This window comes from Nerophis ophidion, linkage group LG15 (assembly GCF_033978795.1).
Source record: "Nerophis ophidion isolate RoL-2023_Sa linkage group LG15, RoL_Noph_v1.0, whole genome shotgun sequence".
Classification (NCBI taxonomy): Eukaryota; Metazoa; Chordata; class Actinopteri; order Syngnathiformes; family Syngnathidae; genus Nerophis; species Nerophis ophidion.
The window spans coordinates 28234024-28255849 of NC_084625.1; the positions used below are offsets into that span (position 1 = coordinate 28234024).

The 21826-nt window shown below is 38.0% G+C and overlaps 1 protein-coding gene across 1 annotated transcript in view; it reads right to left on the minus strand.

Moving 5' to 3' along the window:
- Positions 1-10390: 10390 nt before the first annotated feature.
- tnfrsf11a (tumor necrosis factor receptor superfamily, member 11a, NFKB activator) overlaps positions 10391-21826 on the minus strand; it is a 38941-nt gene continuing 27505 nt past the window's right edge. The window contains exon 10 of the mRNA XM_061921970.1: positions 10391-12986. Coding sequence (XP_061777954.1) covers positions 12715-12986 — 272 coding nt within the window. The 3' untranslated portion in view covers positions 10391-12714. The remainder of the gene's footprint in view (positions 12987-21826) is intronic.

The window sequence follows — 21826 nt, forward strand, 5'->3', positions numbered from 1 at the left end:
ATAATTATTACTAAGTATCTTGGCATCGGTATTTACTGTATATACAAGTCATGTATCCTGTCCTCATCCTCGTTTCTGCCTAATTTTTTTCAACAATACATCATTCCTTCCATTTTCTACCGCTTGTCCCTGTCGGGGTCGCGGGTGGTGCGGGAGCCTATCTCAGCTGCAAATGGGCAGAAGGCAGATAGACAGACAACATTCACACACTAGGGCCAATTTAGTGTTGCCAATCAACCTATCCCCAGGTGCATTTCTTTGGAGGTGGGAGGAAGCCACGCAGTCACAGGGAGAACATATATAATATAAAAAATAATTTTATAATTTATTTAACAACCCTTGTTAAAATTACAGTATGTATATAATGATATTTATTATAAAACTTTGAATAAAAATAGTTTTTAGTTTAAACAAATATTACTCAGTGATCATTTCTAAATAATTTTAACATAACCATTATTATTTAATAATATTGTTAACATTACAGTATACATTTTGTATAAATTATTACTCTGTAAATGATAATTATTTCCAATTAAAATATATTTAATGAAAATAATTTCAAAAATATTCCATAAAACAAATATTTAGTATGTTTTATAGATATTTTGGGATATGTATCTATATACAAGTCATCCGTTTAAGAATATATCCATCCATCCATCCATCCATCCATCCATCCATCAATCCATCCATTTCTACCACTTGTCCCTTTTGGGGTCGTGGGGGGTGCCGGATCCTATCTCAGCTATATATACAACAAAATTAAAAAATAAAGGGAAAAAAACAATAAATTAAAAATATAATTCTATACAAATTTTAAATATAAAAACCTTATTTTTTTAAAATTACAGTATCAATTGAATAATAACTACAATCCTATGAATAATATGTATTTCTATTATAAACAAATATTATTCAGTTAAAATGAAAAATAAATGTAGTATTACATTTTTATTTTCTATTTGTTGATTCTCAAGAGAAAAGCATTGCTCCCTCTCAATACTCTCTATTATGTACAGCATAAAGCACTTTATATACCAACTATTTCATGTCTGGCACGTGAGACGAAACAAAAGGTGGAAAGAGGAAGAGCGAAATTCAAAACCTGACATTCACAGGTGAAACAGCAGTAATTTCCCTGATTTGGACTTTTGGGTGCTTTCCACAGAAAGGTCTAACTTGACACTTTTACTTGATTGTGTAATTTAAAGTGCTGTAGAGTACACTTGTTCAATGGAAGCTCAAAAGTGGAACACTTAAAAGTATGGAGCGTCTCAATCAGAGAACGGTTCGACACATCCATCTATCCATTCATTTTGTACTGCTTGTCCCTTTCGGGGGTCCGGGGGTTGCTGGATCCAATCTCAGCTATATATACAACAAAATTAAAAAATAAAGGGAAAAAAACAATAAATTAAAAATATAATTCTATACAAATTTTAAATATAAAAACCTTATTTTTTTTAAATTACAGTATCAATTGAATAATAACTACAATCCTATGAATAATATGTATTTCTATTATAAACAAATATTATTCAGTTAAAATGAAAAATAAATGTAGTATTACATTTTTATTTTCTATTTGTTGATTCTCAAGAGAAAAGCATTGCTCCCTCTCAATACTCTCTATTATGTACAGCATAAAGCACTTTATATACCGACTATTTCATGTCTGGCACGTGAGACGAAACAAAAGGTGGAAAGAGGAAGAGCGAAATTCAAACCCTGACATTCACAGGTGAAACAGCAGTAATTTCCCTGATTTGGACTTTTGGGTGCTTTCCACAGAAAGGTCTAACTTGACACTTTTACTTGATTGTGTAATTTAAAGTGCTGTAGAGTACACTTGTTCAATGGAAGCTCAAAAGTGGAACACTTAAAAGTATGGAGCGTCTCAATCAGAGAACGGTTCGACACATCCATCTATCCATTCATTTTGTACTGCTTGTCCCTTTCGGGGGTCCGGGGGTTGCTGGATCCAATCTCAGCTGCATTCGGGCGGAAAACGGTACACAAAAATAAGGGTCCTAAAGTTGCTGTCAAAACATGTGTCACTATATACAAATATCAAATAATTAAAGTTGCATACTACTTAGGAATACAAAGTATCTAGTCAAACGACTGCATCATTTAACATACTGCAGCATGAGCTTAACTTAAAGAATTAGTGTGGCCACTAGATGTCCCGAAAAACAAATTCCCACTGTTTATATTGAAGACAGCAATATATATATATATATATATATATATATATATATATATATATATATATATATATATATATATATTTATATATATAAAGGGAAAAGCGGTAAAACATGGATGGATGGATATATATCAATCAATCAATTAATGTTTACTTAAATAGCTCTAAATCACTAGTGTCTCAAAGGGCTGCACAAACCACAACACAAACCACTATGACATCCTCATAAGGGCAAGGAAAACTCACACCCAGTGGGACGTCGGTGACAATGATGTCTAAGAACCTTGGAGAGGACTGTATATATATATATATTCCGCCAAATAGCTGAGATAGGCGCCAGCACCCCCCGTGACCCCAAAAGGGAATAAGCGGTAGAAAAAAGGATGGCTGGATGTATACATGCTGTATATATAAATATAAACACATTAATATATGAGGATATACATACATATATACATATACACACACACATATATACGTATATGTGTATATATATATATATATAAAAAAAATATATATATATACATATATATATATATATATTAGGGGTGGGCAAATTAATGCGTTAATTACGAGTTAACTCATCAATCTATTAACGCCGACAATTATTTTATCGCACATTTGCGTATGTTATTTACATTGTTTTATTTTGTTAACGCCTTTTCTTAACAAGATGGCGTCGCCCGGATAAGCTTCGGCTTCGAGGGGCTCTTGGTAAAGATGGAACATTTGGCAAAAATACCGGACAATTCTGCAAATTTCATGGCTGGCTTACAGCGTGGTCACTCCGGGATCAATTACTACCGCCAGACAATTCTGGATGTGGATAGATGGGGCCGTTTCGGCTAGCTAGCATGGGAATACTTTGCCGGCTACATCCAGCGGCCTGTGAAGCAGCGGAGTATATGTGTTGTCTGTCTATTTATGAATAATGTAGACGAGGAGTGTTGGCTGAGTTCTTAACGTTTACTTTCAGAGCGTGCATATCACAACATACAAGATGCCGTCGTGGCGACACAACCTATACCGGGCTACCGCGCATGCTCGTCACTCCTGTTTTTTTTTTTTTGTTTTTTTTTTAATATATATATATATATATATATATATATATATATATATATATATATATATATATATATATATATATATATATATATATATATATATTGTTACGATCCACTGCTCGGATCTGTACATATTCTGGTTTATTGTTCCATTTTTGTATCACTCTGCTGTTTGACGTCTTTATTTCCTGTTTAGTCTGTCACCATGGTAGCTCATTAGTTCACCTGCCCCTTATCTACGCACACCTGTTTCTTCTAATCACCTCCCTTATTTAAGCTCGCTCCTTTTCGTTATTCATTCTGGGATCCAAATTTGCCTTCGTGCAACAGAGACGACCTTTTGTATGTATATTCCTCTAGCTTTTCACGCTACGCTTGTACTTCTATTTCCAGCTTTCACGCTGATGATTTTGTTTTTCCCTTTTAGTGTGCCTTCGTGCCAATTCTAGTTTTCTGTTTGCTATTCCTAGCTTTTATGCTAGCGTCCTTTGTTTGTTTATCTATTAGCTCCAGTATTTTTGTTCTTTAGCTCCCTTCGTTACTTTAATAAATTCATCATACCTTACCTTACGCTGTGCTCATTGTAGACGCATCCTTGGAAGATCGAACCCGGCAACAACCTGCCTCGTAGTCGTTTCATATATATATATATATATCCATCCATCCATTTTCTACCGCTTATTCCCTTAGGGTCGCGGGGGGCGCTGGTGCCTTACTCAGCTATATATATATATATATATATATATATATATATATATATATATATATATATATATCCATCCATTTTCTACCTCTTATTCCCTTAGGGGTCGCGGGGGGGGAGCTGGTGCCTTACTCAGCTGTATATATATTAATATATATACATGTATATATATATATATACATATATATATATATATATATATATATATATATATATATATATATATTTATATATATATATATATATATATATATATATACATACATATATATATACATATATATATATATATATATATATATATATATATATATATATATATATATATATATATATATATATATACATATATATATATATATATACCCGCACACACACTCACACACACATATGTATTATATACCCGATATTATATACCCGCGCACACACTCATACACACACACACACACACACACACATATATATATATATATATATATATATATATATATATATATATATATATATATATATATATACTCGCACACATATTTACATATACAAACCCAGTTTCCATATGAGTTGGGAAATTGCGTTAAATGTAAATAAAACCGGAATACAATGATTTGCAAATAATTTTCAAACCATATTCAGTTCAATATGCTACAAAGACAACATATTTGATGTTCAAACTGATAAACATTTTTTTTTTTTTTTTTGCAAATCATCATTAACTTTAGAATTTGATGCCAGCAGCACGTGACAAAGAAGTTGGGAAAGGTGGCAATAAGTACGGATAAAGTTGAGGAATGCTCATCAAACACTTATTTGGAACATCCCACAGGTGTGTAGGTTAATTGGGAACAGGTGGGTGCCATGATTGGGTATAAAAACAGCTTTCACAAGAAAGGATGGGGCGAGGTACTTCCCTTTGTCCACAACTGCGTGAGCAAATAGCCAAACAGTTTAAGAACAACATTTCTCAAAGTGCAATAGCAAGAAATTCAGGGATTTCAACATCTACGGTCCATAATATCATCAAAAGGTTCAGAGAATCTGGAGAATTCATTATACGTAAGCGGCATGGCCGGAAACCACTATTTAATGACCGGGACCTTCGAAAAATTGTAAGACTCACAGTTTTACAATTTGGACTGTTTTGCAGGACACTGTAATAAAAGAAATTCATAATCCACCTGGTGCCAGTGATATGTTGAAGCGACAGCAGTGTGGAGCTGCATTTTGCCACATACAGTTGTGGACCGTCACATTGGTGCCGTGACCCGTCGAATTTGGCTCTTCACATCGGACCGGATCCATCTTGCTGGACGGTTTCTTCATTACGCCATCAGGTGGACGGGTGTTAGCTGTGTCCACTGGGTCCAATTTGAGTGTTTTATCCGTGTTTTTTTTTGGTATCCACACTGTGATTTTTGTGCTATTTTATTTTGATATTTCAAAATGAGCTATTTAAAGTTTGACACTAGTACACCCTTACATAGAAGTGTTGGCAGAGGTAGAGGGATCCCATTGGTGTTGCAGTTCGACAGTCCTGTTCAAGGGGCTGTAGCTCATGTGGTGGGGGTGGACAGGATCCAGTAGAGGCTCACTCAGATAGTGGAGACAGGTTTCCTTCTCAGAGCCACCACATGAATACTACATCGAACACACAGGTTACTATTAAACCCACAGCAGATCCCACTTTACAGTCACACGATGTAGTCGGCCAGATGAGTGATATTATAAGGCACGTTGGCCAGCAGCTGGCTGACAGTATAGTTACACGTCTAGGGCCAGCACATACTATGCCGACACCTAGTGCCTCAGGTGTTTGTGACACGCCCATTAACATACTAACACAAGGTCAAGACTCCTCACAAGTGCGTCAGGTATCACACAGTAAGGTGAAAGAACCTTCGTCCTTTAGGGAAGATGACACGGACGCGGTGGATGTGCACGAATGGGAGGACCTGATGAGGATACATAAGGAGGTCTGACATCAACATGGAGAATCAGGCAGAAGAAATGCTTGTCCACCTCAGAGGCAGAGCAAGAGACATTGTGAAATTTGGCACGAAGAATAGTGGCATTGATGTTACAAAGAATCCAGATGCGATCTATAGCCTTCTTCGTAAGCATTTTGCTGCTGTGCCCTGCTCACCTCTTCCCCTGGCAGACTTCTACACAACGTTGCCGAAGGCAAATGAAGATGCATACGACTACTAGCTGAGACTCAACCAAGCTGCTGACAATGCAGCTGACCGCCTCAAGGAACAAGTTAAGAATTTGGACTGCTCCGCCCTTGAGGTGACACGCATGTTTATAAAGAATTGCCCCTCCAGAGATCTTTTCATGACATTCAGATCAAAGACGATTGACAAGTGGTCGGCTGAGGAAGTACAGGCTGTGGTGGATGAATATCATACTGAGTTGTGCTCAAAGGATGCTGCTGTGATGAGTAAGAAGCCCAATGAACATGTGTATGTGAACAATGTTGCTATGCCTCACACTGCAGTTGGTCGTTCTGACACTCAAGAGGCTAACACAGGCTAACGGTGTAGAAAACAGAATATCCTTAAGATTTATTAAATTATGAATGAAGTGTTGCAACAGCGTCTGTTGCTGGCGAGAAGTGGTAAGTATGGTTACCTGTGGGAAGTGCTCAGAACTGTGACGCCTCCAAACTGAGAATCCCGTGACCCAAGTGAACTCACAGTCATACAATTTGCACTGTTTTGCAGGACACTGTAATTAAAAGAAATTCATAATCCACCTGGTGCCAGAGATATGTTGAAGCGATAGCAGTGTGGGGCTGCATTTTGCCACATACAGTTGTATATATATATATATATATATATATATATATATATATATATATATATATATATATATACACACACATTTATAAACATACACATTTAAAGGCACATATTTTATATTTTTCGAAACAACTGGAAACATTTGCTGCATTACATTGTATTGTATGCATGTTCGAAATAAACAAACAGGAAATTTATATTCACAAATATATTTACAATTGTATATATATATATATATATATATATATATATATATATATATAAATTGTAAGACTGTGAGTCCACTTGGGTCACGGGATTCTCAGTTTGGAGGCGTCACAGTTCTGCGCACTTCCCACAGGTAACCGTACATACCACTTCTCGCCAGCAACAAGCGCTGTTGCAACACTTCATTCATAATTTAATCAAGCATAAGGATATTCTGTTTTCTACACCGTTACATATATATATATATATATATATATATATATATATATATATATATATATATATATATATATATATATATATATATATATATATATATATGGATACATATATACACACACACACACACACACACACACACACATATATGTATATATAAATGCAGTAGTTTAGCGTTTTTCACTCCTATCATTGTTTTCTGAATCATTTCACTTGATCAAGCCTTTTGTAACATTCCACACTACAAAGTAAGCGGCAATTTGCTATTATCAGGACGCGTTTATTTAATCTTTTCATCTTCATTTAGTGGTACATAGACTTAGACTTAGACAAACTTTATTGATCCACAAGGGATATTATAGTATATAATATATACTTTATATTATTGCATTATATTATATTTTGACACAATAACTACAATATACAACAAATTCCAATTACCATGTACAATATTACAGTATATGGGCAGCACGGTGGTAGAGGGGTTAGTGCGTCTGCCTCACAATACGAAAGTCCTGAGTAGTCCTGGGTTCAATCCCGGGCTCGGGACCTTTCTGTGTAGAGTTTGCATGTTCTCCCCGTGACTGCGTGGGTTCCCTCCGGGTACTCCGGCTTCCTCCCACTTCCAAAGACATGCACCTGGGGATAGGTTGATTGGCAACACTAAATTGGCCCTAGTGTGTGAATGTGAGTGTGAATGTTGTCTGTCTGTCTGTGTTGGCGCAGGGCCTGCTATGAGGTGGCGACTTGTCCAGGGTGTATGCCGCCTTCTGCCCGATTTTAGCAGAGATAGACAGTAGGGCCCCCTGCGACCCCAAAGGGAATAAGCAATAGAAATATGGATGGATATATATTTACATACACACACACACATATATGTATATATATAAATGCAGTAGTTTTGCGTTTTTCATTCCTACCATTGTTTTCTGAAAAATTTCACTTGATCAAACCTTTTGTAACATTCCACACTACAAAGTAAACGCCAATCTGCATTTATCAGGACGCGTTTATTTCAGCTCACGAGTGACAGCTCCTATGAAAATGAAGTTGGGAGGGAGTAGTGTTGCTTTTGGCATCATCGTTCAAAATTGACTTAAGAAAAAGCAAAAAAAAAAAAAATCGGATAATTGTATTTCATATAAGGTAAATGTTTTTTTCCTGTTTACCATTTGGTTAATTGAACAGATGTGTGTGCATGTTTTAAATTCCTTTCTGCACAGCTATTAATTAAAAAATAAACAAGAGTTTATTTGCTGACTATTAATTTGATTTGCAGATCAGAAGTAGTCCCTTTTTTAATCCAGCAGGTAGTGCCATTATAAAACACCAATACAGTATCAGTGCAGTGTCCATACATCCTGTGATTGTGCTATACACTCACTGTAACGCTGTTCACCCATTACTCCTATGTTCTACGATATGTGCTCATATAGTATCCGCTCAATATCAGTGTAGGCCAATACTCAAGGCTCCGATATCGGTACTGTATCAATTGTTTAAAAAAAAAAGTTGTTTTGAGAGTCCCTTTCTTAAAAAAGGGAACAATCTGGAATATAATTAATATTGGAGGGAAATGTTATAAAGTAGATAAACTTCATTTTCAATGATTCTCAAACTGGGGTACGCGAGCTACATTTAGTGGTACTTAGACTTAGACAAACTTTATTGATCCAAAAGGGATATTACAGTATATAATATCCATCCCATCCATTTTCTACCGCTTATTCCCTTTGGGGTCGCCGGGGGCGCTGGTGTCTATCTCAGCTACAACCGGGCGGAAGGCGGCGTACACCCTGCACAAGTCGCCACCTCATCGCAGGGCCAACACAGATAGACAGACAACATTCATACTCTAGGACCAATTTAGTGTTGCCAATCAACCTATCCCCAGGTGCATGTCTTTGGAAGTGGGAGGAAGCCGGAGTACCCGGAAGGAACCCACGCAGTCACGGGGAGAACATGCAAACTCCACACAGAAAGATCCCGAGCCCGGGATTGAACCCAGGACTACTCAGGACCTTCGTATTGTGAGGCAGACGCAATAACCCCTCTTCAACCGTACTGCCCTAGTATATAATATATACTGCTATATTATATTATTTCATTATAGTATATTTTGATACAATGAATACAATATACAACAAATCCCAACTCCCATGTACAATATTACAGTATATGTAACAGCTGTACCAAAAAAAAAAAAACGGCAGCATAAAATAAATGCCAGAGAATCACTTAAATGTTCAAACACAGTGTTACTGTTCAGTGCGTAATGTTACAGAGGCCAACAATATCAAACATAGTTGATGAATAAAAAAATATTCCTTGTTTTTAATTCATACTTGGGCCTGCTATGCAACCAAGTACCAACTTTTAATGTTGGTACTTGGAGAGCCTAGAGTTTTCTGAGGTGGTACTTGGTGAAAACAGTTTGAGAACCACTGTTCTATTAACAAAGTCTGGGTAAAGTCAATAAAGGGGCTCCGTGCAAGAACCCCTCTCTTTTGTTTGTTCTGATCGCACCCTGGGCGAGATAGTGGTTTGTTTTTGTGCTAGTTGAAGTTGACCTCTGACCATTTTCTATGTGACTCAAGCTTGCCTCAGTTTGGTTTTATCCACGCCATGTGAAAAGTACTGCGGTGCGCGTAAATAAATGTGAATCATTGTTCCCCCTTCATCCTTGAATGAACATGCGGCCTAAACTGTGGCCTGTGCAGCACTTTGAGACACTTGTGATTTAGTGCTATATAAATAAACTTTGATTGATTGATTGATACAGTTCAAACCGCCACTAGTATAAGTGCACTATGCGCCTTTACCACCAGGAGGGCTTGTAGCACGACATGGAGGTTTTGTGTCATTCAAACCATGTGACTTTTCCTCACCACTTCCTCTTTCCCAACCCTAAGACGAGACAAGGTGCACATTTATGAGCTGCTGACCTGCAGCCGGATCAAAGCTCCTGATGTGGTCCCACTTTCGTGACGTTGCCCGGATGACCCAGACTGGCTCTGCCTCCGTGCAGCTGCTGGCCTGATGAATGGCCGCCTGTCTCTGCGGAGACGTTGGCCACATGTGTAATTACCGCCGCCTCATAAAGACTTTTGAAAGAGCTTGTAATTTGTTCGTCCCAGAATAGCTGACAGAAAGAAGCAGGATGGGCGTCAGCCATCTTTAGACGGAATTAGATGCAAAACATTTTAATTTCAGTCAAAAATATTCATATCGTCATCCATTGCTGCTATCATTATGATCATCACACATACATGGAAACAATGACCGTGTTGACCTGAATATAAGACAAATATAAGATGGTGATGCCTGTTGTGTACGTATATATATATATATATATATATATATATATATATATATATATATATATATATATACACACATACACACAGTTGTGGTCAAATGTTTACATACACTTGTAAAGAACATAATGTCATGGCTGTCTTGAGTTTCCAATCATTTCTAAAACTCTTATTTTTTTGTTATAGAGTAATTGGGGCACATACTTGTTGTCCACATAAAACCTCCATGAAGTTTGGTTCTTTTTTAAATTTATTATGGGTCTACTGAAAATGTGATCAAATCAGGGGCTCAAAATATTTGGTTACATGTCCCTTGGCAAGTTTCACTGCAATAAGGCACTTTAGTTAGCCTGGGTATCGTGGCCAAACAGCTCAATTTTTGTTTCATCTGACCTCAGAACTTTCCTCCAGAACAGACCTGGGCAAATTAAGGCCTGGGGGCCACATGCGGCCCTTTAAGCTTTTCAATCCGGCCCGCCGGACATTCCCAAATATTTTTTTTAGATCTTTAAGGTGGAAAGTGTAGCTGCCATTATGATGTGCAGTCATGTTTTCTAACAACCGTAAGTCTTGAACTATACAAAGTATTTCAATGTTTGGAATCTTAGCTTGTGGATGATATACTAGTTACTATGGTAATCTAACTATGGTAATCTAATTAGTTACTATGGTAGTCTAATTAGTGACTATGGTCATCTATGTCACAGCAGCTCAGATGAGGCACCAAGCAGTGTGGATGGGGAGTGTTTCCTCTGACGCGGAAGGAGATTTTCACGACAAAGTTCTAAAGTTTAGTGATATATCAGATATATCAGATTGTAGGTGGGTTTATTTTGTACCCTTCGCATTCATATTTCACTGTTGCATTTTTGTTGCGTTTCACTTAAAATATGTAGATTGAGAAGGGGGGTGATGTTTATATTTTGTGAATATTCAGTGTTTTATCGTTCATAGAAAAATTTAAAATCCCATTACGTTTTTTAAGGCGGTCTGTCATAACGTTTTTAGCATTCAATCAGACATTATAGTGAGGTTTTGAATAAGTGTTCTTAAAAAAAGATATACCGGCCCCCAGACATATGTTTTCCCTAAATGTGGCCCTCGAGTCAAAATATTTGCCTAGGCCTGCTCCAGAAGGTCTTATCTTTGTCCATTTAATGTCAGATCAGACTAGAATTAAGGTTTTAGAGTGGCCTTCCCGAAGGCCAGACTTAAACGTGTGGACAATGCTGAAGAAACAAATCCATGTCAGAAAACCAACACATTTAGCTGAACTGCACCACTTTTGTCAAGAGAAGTGGTCAAAAATTCAACCAGAAGCTTGCTATAAGCGCCTTATTGCAGTGAAACTTGCCAAGGGACATGTAACCACATATTAGTGCTCCAATCACTCTATCACAAAAAAACAAGAGTTGTAGAACTCATTGGAAACTCAAGACAGCCATGACATTACGCTCTTTACAAGTGTATGTAAACTTTTGACTACGACTGTATATATATATCCAGGGTGTAAATATTTATAAATGCAAAGTGGTGTTAACCTCTCCCAAAGTACGTCCGAGTATTTCTTCCTGTCACTCACACATACAAAGGGCCTGGCTTTCTCAACAGTTGGAAGGTAAGAAAAGTTTCATTTAGTCCTAAAAAGCAGTTGTCTTATATTCATGGTCGTCTTATAATCGGGTCAACAAAGTACTGCATATACATTTTGTTTTTGGTTCAAACTAATCAATATAATATAAACAACTTCTCATCTTCATTAAAGCTTGCATGTGGAAACATACTGAAATATATATATTTCTATATTCAATACAAAAAATAGCTTATCAAATGCACAGCATTTTTTTCCCCCCAAGAGTAACTGCACATTTGGTGCAATATAAACAAAAGTCTTCATACAAGCGTCGTACCAAAAATGGATGTGTCTCTTTATTGTATTTATATAAAATGTATTTCTATATATAATATATTCTCCAAGTAAGTAAGTTACTCTGAGAAACACCAAATTTCTTTAGCTGGAATACAAATATGTACTTTGATGATTTTATAACAATTAGGTTTTGTAAGAGACTCAGCAAAAGTGAAAATTAATCCGTTTTATTAGTACCACAACCCCTTTGAAGTTTCCATTCAATAATAAAAACATGATGCCGATTAAGGTTATCCGTCATGCACTGGGCTGAGTGCTTCTCAACTATTCTGTGGCTTTTTGGGCCTGCAGCGTGTCGTCCGGCAAGGGCTTCTGGGTAACATTGTCCCCCTCTGACCTTAGGCAACTACCACTCTGGAAAAAGGGAGCGGTGTCACTGGCCTGTTCTTGCACCGGACGCCCAAAGCCGTCGTCCAACGCGTCGTCGTCGCTGCCGAGGGACGTCTGACCGACGTAGACAACGATGACGTCGCCGCTGAAGTTCACCACCTGGCCGCTGGAGATGAAGGTGGTGTTGTTGTTGCCCGACACCTGACCTGGTGGACGCAATTAAGACAAAACATTAGGTACACTCAAACAAAATGACAAAATGAATGAAAGCCAATGCAAATTGTGTAGTTATTTAGTGGTACCTAATAAAGTGGTTAATACTCGTATTGAATCAAAAACTCAAGAGCATATACTGTAACACTTTGTCACAAATATAGATGTTAAAGTCTAAATATATCCTCGAAATATTCATCCTACACATTTGAACTTAAATTTTGTACTAAAACAATAAATACAAAAATAATATAAAACCCAAACAATTATTAATTTGTATTCATGTTATTAGTTTTATAATTTAGTGTGATTTAATTTATTTTCCTAACACATTTTTAAATATTACATTTATGGTTAGTTTGTAGTATATTGTAATTTATTGGTGTTTTTACAATATATTTATTTAAATTACATACATACCATATAATATTTCCTTTCAAATTGGACATTGGATACACTTTTGTAATTTACATTGTTTATTCCCCCAAAAAATACAATAAAAAATGCAAGAAAATATTAAAATCGAGATTGAGAACATCTACAGCAACACAAACATGCATATAATTATAAATAAGTTGTACATTAGATTCAATGTGGTATTTAACGGTTTATAGTATGAAATAACTGAAATGGTATTACTACTGTATACTTCATTAAATTGTACACAAATAAACATACATTATCCATTTCTCTAATTACACAAGACTGCATACGTGACCTTAGATACACTTTCTGATTCATTCCCCTCCAAAAGATTACCATGGAAAATTATTTAAAAAAAGTATTAAAATCGAGATTTAAATCATTAATTGACATGCATAAAATTATAAATCAGTTATATCAAATAAATTATACCTAATGAAGTATTTAATTGTATACAGTTAACAGTATATACAGTATAGTTAAATTGCATTGCTGCTGTATATCACATTATATTATATACAAATATACATACATATTTTCTCTTACGAATTACCTCAGAGATTATTGTATAAAATACTTATTTCATTTATATTTGTTATTTATTTTTCTTACAGAATGCCCTTTTTCCGCCAAATTATTTCCGCCTTTTTTTAATCTGAAATAATTTTTCATCATGTTAAAGAAAAAAATTAAAGAAAAAATATTAATCAAACATTATTTCACATACAAAATTGACTTTTATTACATTTTGTGTAACTTCCAATTATCGTGATGAAACTGATAGGCCGAGAGCCACAAGGTTTTTTGTCAGTGGTTTTTCCCCACATTTTCCTAAACAGTATTACAAGGGGACAAGTGGTATAAAATGGATGGATTAAAATATTTTTTCAATTCATTTGATTATGCTTACATTTGTAAATGGGTTATACTTGTATAGCGCTTTTTTACCTTCAAGGTACTCAAAGCGCTTTGACACTATTTTCATTTGATATTTTGACACTACATTCACACACTGATGGCGGGAGCTGCCATGCAAGGCCCTAAACACGACCAATCAGGAGCAAGGGTGAAGTGTCTTGCTCAAGGACAGAACGCACGTGAAAAGGTTGGTAGAAGGTGGGGATCGAACCAGGAACCCTCAGGCCGCTGGGGCATTCACTCTCCCAACAGCGCCACGCCATCCCCAGTTTGTCATTTATTTAATTAAAAAAATAAATATAAAATACTGTTATTATTAACCAAAATTTGTATTCCAGCTGTTGTGTACCTAATGCAGTGAATTTCAGTAAAAAAAAAAAGTATATTGGATGACCACAAGTGCACATTTCAACAAAGGACCAATGTAGGGAAAACATTTGGCAACGTTTTAAAATCGTACACACGCAGAAAAGTATCCATTAAACTCTTCCGTTCTGTTACATTTCTGTATAAAGCATATTTGCCTATTGTGATAAATGTATCCAAGCACGGCAAATCCCCTCACCTCCCGGGGGGTGATCAAGGGTGTTGGGTCAAATGCAGAGAATAATTTTGCCACACCTCGTGTGTGTGTGACAATCATTGGTACTTTAACTTTAACTTTTAAATGCACAAAATAAGTGGTTGTGCTTCCAAATTCATCCAACCCGCCGTCTGACTTTCCCGCCTACATGGGGAGACAACCTGCTGTGACTCACACACACGCACACAAAAAACACAGCATCATATATAAGCAAACAGGCAGACACTTTAAAAGTACCAGCAGAGTGGAAAAACAAGTGGACTTTATTTGCTTAAGTATGTTTCAATGTACCCATTAACCATATCCAATCGTATTTACAATCCTCACAGTAAGCGAACATACCGTCTAATCTAAAATGCCACAATTTTAGACGGACATGTTGACTATCCATCCATCCATTCATTTTTTACCGCTTATTCCCTTCGGGTTCGCTGTAGCCTATCTCAGCTACAATCGGGTGGAAGGCGGGGAACACCCTGGACCAGTCGCCAACTCATCGCAGCATTTTGATTATTTCTCTTCAAATGTCTTTGTCAAATTTCTATAGATTCGGGGTAGGATGACGTCACGCTGCTGCACTCAGATCAGTCATACTGGAAATATGCAAAAAATAATGAGGTAGCGACTTGTCCAGGGTGTACGTCCGAATGCAGGCTCCTTCACCCCCCGCGACCCCAAAAGGGACAAGCTGTAGAAAATGGATGGGAGGATAGAAAGAGATGTGCAGTCTATCATTCACAATCCTTACATAAGACATGAACACATACGTGTTTTTCTATACATTCTAAGTCATAAGATAAAACATAAAATGTCCGCTAACAATTGAGTGAATGGGGGCTCTGATTGATGATTAATTCTTCATCCAAACAGGAAGATATGGACATCCTATCAGTCATAATCGTAGTTAGAGCAGACATTGTGCAGTAAGCAATCGTTGTATTATGTTCATGGTTTGTATTTCCTGTTTAGCACTTAGCAATACTGTTGCAGGATGCTATATTGCAGGGGTGTCTGAACTACAACATGACAAATTTAACAAGAAGATTGGCCCATGGCATGTTATTGTCCAACTGTTGTCCCCTCTGGATAGGAATGGAGTAATACAGCCGCCCTCTTGTGGGCAAAGATAAAATCGATGGCCAATGACCAAGAAATTCATTAGAAAGCTACTTGACATCCGCACCATAACACAACATAAACACAACAGAACAAATACCCAGAACCCCTTGCAGCACTAACACTTCCGGGACGCTACAATATACAACCCCGCTTGGTTCGCATCGCCAGTAGTAAGTTGGACACGTTTCCAGTGAGGGTTGGACTCCGCTAAGGCTGCCCTTTGTCACCCATTCTGTTCATAACTTTTATGGACAGAATTTGTAGGTCGCAGTCAAGGCGTTGAGGGGATCCGGTTTGGTGGCTGCGGGATTAGGTCTGTGCTTTTTGCAGATGATGTGGTCCTGATGGCTTCATCTGGCCAGGATCTTCAGCTCTCACTGGATAGGTTCGCAGCCGAGTGTGAAGCGACTGGGATGAGAATCAGCACCTCCAAGTCCAAGTCCATGGTTCTCGCCCGGAAAAGGGTGGAGTGCCATCTCCGGGTTGGGGAGGAGACCCTGCCCCAAGTGGAGGAGTTCAAGTACCTCGGAGTCTTGTTCACGAGTGAGGGAAGAGTGGATCGTGTGATCGACAAGCGGATCGGTGTGGCGTCTTCAGTAATGCGGACGCTGTATAAATCCGTGTGGTGACGAAGGAGCTGAGCTGGAAGGCAAAGCTCTCTGCGTGGCGAAGAGTGGAAGATTGGCCGTGCGCAACCAGAGGGTCCCTGGTTCAAATCCCATCTAGTACCAACCTCGTCACGTCCGTTGTGTCCTGAGCAAGACACTTCACCCTTGCTCTTGATGGGTGCTGGTTAGCGCCTTGCATGGCAGCTCCCTCCATCAGTGTGTGAATGTGTGTGTGAATGGGTGAATGTGGAAGTAGTGTCAAAGCGCTTTGAGTACCTTGAAGGTAGAAAAGCGCTATACAAGTACAACCCATTTATCATTTATTTATATATATATATATATATATATATATATATATATATATATACACACACATACACATGTACATATATGTATATACTGTATATTTACACATATCTATGTATAGATATATATACTGTATGTGTGTATATATATTTTTGTAACTTTACATGCAGTCGGCTTTCGGCCAAATTTTTTTAGCCCAATATGGCCACCAAATCAAATGGTTTGGACACCCCTGCTATAGTGTTTCACTAAATCTGGATCTGTTACGTACAAGGCTTCTAAAACTTGTAGCTATCATATCTATTTACTCGCAAACTTTAAAGTATTTCAATGTCATCAATCAGATTCGATCATCACTTCAATAAAAAAGGCAACTTGTTTTTCAATTCTATCAGTACTTTAAAGTGAAAACACAGGAAAAACACAGCAAAAAAGCTGCAGGCCAACAAAGACCTTTTCCTGGAATACCAGCGTGAGAGGTCCAACTTGAAAAAATGTCATTCCACCACAAGTTTGAAAACAAAACTGTGGAATCTGCTTCTCCTCCTGCTTACAATATCTGCATCAATGTATCGTATAGGACAATTCCTTCATCGTGACACATGAACTCCCGTCTGCATGACAGGTGGACTTGAACAAGCATTAGCGGGAAGTCCATTTAATGCCCCCGTGATGGGAAATGGAGTTTGTTTCAAGTGTACAATTATGGGCCTCAGTCATCAGTGAGAGTCTCACAAATGTGTGTGTTTTTGGAGGGTGGAAGGAGGTCATAAAAGTATTACTCAAGCTGTGCACATCTTGCTCCAATTAAAGCTGTGGTCACTTTGCGCAACCCTATGGAAGTCTGGGTAAACAGAACTTCGTCGATGGTACACGTACACACACACACACACACACGCACACACGCACACACACACACACACACACACACACACACACACACACACACACACACACACGCAACGCTGTGTATCTAAAAAGTGTGGTTGTGGTGGTCTAGAGTCGAAAAAATATGTCTTTTCCTCCATGTGTGGTCCAGATTATGTATTGGAAGCCAATATTAAGCTTATACTGTATACTTTATTGTTTGATGTACACAATATTTTATAAGTTTAGTTAATTACCACTGATAGTCACACACGTAGTAAGTGTAGTGAAATTAACCTCTGCATTTGACCCATCCCTTTGTTCCATCCCCTGGGAGGTGAGGGGAGCAGTGAGCAGCAGCGGTGGCCGCGCTCGGGAATCATTTTGGTGATTTAACCCCCAATTGCAACCCTTGATGCAGAGTGCCAAGCAGGGAGGCAATGGGTCCGATGTTTATAGTAATCGTAAATGGGTAATACTTGTATAGCGCTATTCTACCTTCAAGGTGCTCAAAGCGCTTTGACACTATTTTCACATTCACCCATTCACACACACATTTACACATTGTTGGCGGTAGCTGCCATGCAAGGCCCTAACTACAACTCATCAGGAGCAAGGGTGAAGTGTCCTGCTCAAGGACACAACGGACATTACGAGGTTGGTAGAAGGTGGGGATTGAACCAGGAACCCTCAGGTTGCTGGCACAGCCACTCCCCCAACTGCGCTACACCAAACCATAGTCTTTGGTATGACTACAGTTTAAGATTGTAAACGTTAGCACAGTGATGGGCAAGCTACTTGGAACTTGTAGTAAACTATGCGCTGTCTGAGGAAACGCGGTCTTCTTTTAATTTGAATGTCGACAAGACCATCATGATCCTGTTTTATTGTGCTTTTGTAGAATCTATTTTGTCCTCTCTGGTCTCATGGTTCAGTCACCTTGTCACTAAAGAATAATAATTCCCTAAATTAAATTGTTAAAGTGCCAGGTATATTGATTGGTGAGTCTCAGTTGTTTCCAGCCACCCTCTGCAACAAGGGTGTCAAACTCATTTTAGATGGGGGGCCACATGGAGAAAAATCTACTCCCAAGTGGGCCGGACTGGTAAAATAACAGCACGATAACCTAAAAATAAAGACAACTTCAGATTGTTTTATTTGTTAAAAAATAGAACAGGCGCATTCTGAAAATGTGCAAATTATAAAGTTGTTGTTTTTTACACTTACATGTTGCGGTTCATAGTATTCTACCTTTATTTGTAGTTATTTATACTTTCTGAATAAATCATGTGATAATGTACATCAGTCAACTCATTGGTGTTCATTTTCAATTCATCAAGATAAAAAAATAATATCAAAATCAAATTACAGGATGTTATTTATGTAGTTTGCTCATTTTCCTGAACTGGTGCACTAATATCATGTGGTTTATTTTTATTTATTTACATATGTTGCATCATCTCCACATACAAAGAGTTGCTATTGCGACATTTAGTGGAAACATTACGGACAGCAGTTTCTTTCATTCAAAAATGTCGGCTCATTTTTATACAAACTCATCACGCGGGCCGGATAAAACCTGATTGCGGGCCTAGTCCGGCCCGTAGGCCGTACGTTTGACACCCCTGCTCTGCAACAACTAGGTCGTGAGGATAAGCGCACTATTTTAACTGTTGTAGCTCACTACCTACACAGCCATTTTCAGCTTCTCCCACCTGGATGGAGGTTTTTAGTACCAAGATCAAAACACAACGGTACAGATGTAGTTTTGTGTTTTGTCCCAGCAAAACTAAATAAACTGTAGTACCTTTTTTTGCCTACATTTATTTTAATGCATCCATCCATCCATTTTCTACCGCTTGTACTTTATGGGGTCGCGGGCCTATCACAGCTGCACACGAGCGGAAGGCGGGGTACATCCTGGACAAGTCGCCACCTCGCAGGGCCAACACAGATAGACAGACAACATTCACACTCACATTCACACACTAGGGACCATTTAGTGTTGCCAATCAACCTATCCCCAGGTGCATGTTTTCCTGCAATTTATTATGTTATTATGGTGTTTTATTCTGGCTTGTCCCCAAATCTTATCTATTTGGGATTTCATATATTTCATCCTTTTTATGGGGAACTTTGAGTACATGTACTATTTTGTCATCCTGGCAATGTCTGTGAGGCTTGTTATGTGGTAGGTCTTTGTATCGTATATCTAAGATGTTCATTTCTCTGTATGTTTATATAAATGTCCTGATCTTGCTGGATGCAAAAGAAGTTTACCTTTGGCTATTAATAAAGTAACCTAACCTAACCTCAGCTACAAGTTACTCTGGATTAATTGTAGCTAAACTACAGGGGAAGCTCTCCCCGCAGAAGTGAAGCAAGATACGCTACAAGCTACACGGTCAATTGATTGATTGATTGAGACTTTTATTAGTAGATTACACAGTACAGTACATAATATGTACAAATGACCACTAAGTAGTAACACCCGAATAAGTTTTTCAACTTGTTTATCAAAGTTAATCAAAGTAGATGCAACATCAAAGCTACATTTAACAGCATTTCTATCTATGCCCACATGTATAATACCAATGTCAATGTAACTTAGAGTGTACAAATGGACACAATAAGGGTCCTTTTCTATAACTATCTGTCATTTAGCAGGGGGCACCCTATAACTTCCTCTAGGGGTCCCCGCACCACAATGTAGGTATTTATTTTGTATGCATTTTCTTTGGCCCATCCCTTTAATGTTATTCATTTTCTCTAAAAAAAACAAAAAAAAAACCCAGCATCGATCTATATCTTGACAAAAAACAACAACAATGACGTGTGTGTTGTTTGGGAACACTGTTCATGAACTCAATTCATCTTGATGTGTGTGTGTTCCAAAATTAGTGTCAGATGTCTTAGATCAGGGGTCTCAAACATGCGGCACGCGGGCCAATTGAGGTCCGCGAGACATTATTTTGCGGCCCACACTTTGATATGACAATTTAATGTATGTGCGTCCCGCGAGTTTAATATGAACGTAACTCGACAGCGTCATACTTCCCAACGTTCCCAATTTTCACCGGAGTCCCCTTAACATCAGGGTATCCATTCTCTGATAGTTTCTGCCGATTTCTACCCAATCAACAACACTCAGGGAGTGCCACAATGGCACTGTTCTTAACGCCCTCTGAATCCTGTATAGATAGCGTGCAAGCCTATTTCATTGTTATATTTGGCTGAGCAGTATACATGGGTGATGTTGCAAGACATATCTGGTCAACAGCTACACAAGTCACACTGAGGGTGGCCGTAAAAAAAACTTTAACACTGTTACAAATATGTGCCAGATTGTGAACCCACACCAAACAAGAATGACAAACACATTTCAGGAGAACATCCACACCCTAACACAACTTAAACTCAACAGAACAAATACCCAGAATCCGATGCAGCCCTGACTATTCCGGGCTACAATACACACACCCACGCTACCACCAACCCCCCACACCCCCACACTCCCTACTTGTGTCGGTTGAGGTTGTGTATATTGTAGCCCGGGAGAATTGGGCTGCAAGGTGTTCTGGGTATTTGTTCTCTTGTGTTTAAGTTATGTTAGGGTGCGGATGTTTTCCCAAAATGTGATTGTCATTCTTGTTTGGTGTGGGTTCAAAGTATGGCACATATTTGTAACAGTGTTGGCGTTGTTTGTACGGCCACCCTCAGTGTTACCTGTATATCTGTTGAGTAAGTACGTCTTGCAGCCACTAACGTTGTTCTGCACAAGTCTCACACAACATGATAAAGAGTTGTCACTTTAGTTGTGTTATGTGCGCAACGACGAGTTGTAGAGCACTTGTTCTCTTACAGATGATACGCTACGTGAAGGTATGCCAAGGGTTAAGTGAGATTTATCAAAAACATTCTAAAAAATAGCAGTCAGTCATAAATACTTAATAAATATATTTAATGGATAACACTTCAACAAAATATGAATTTAAGTTCATAAACTGTG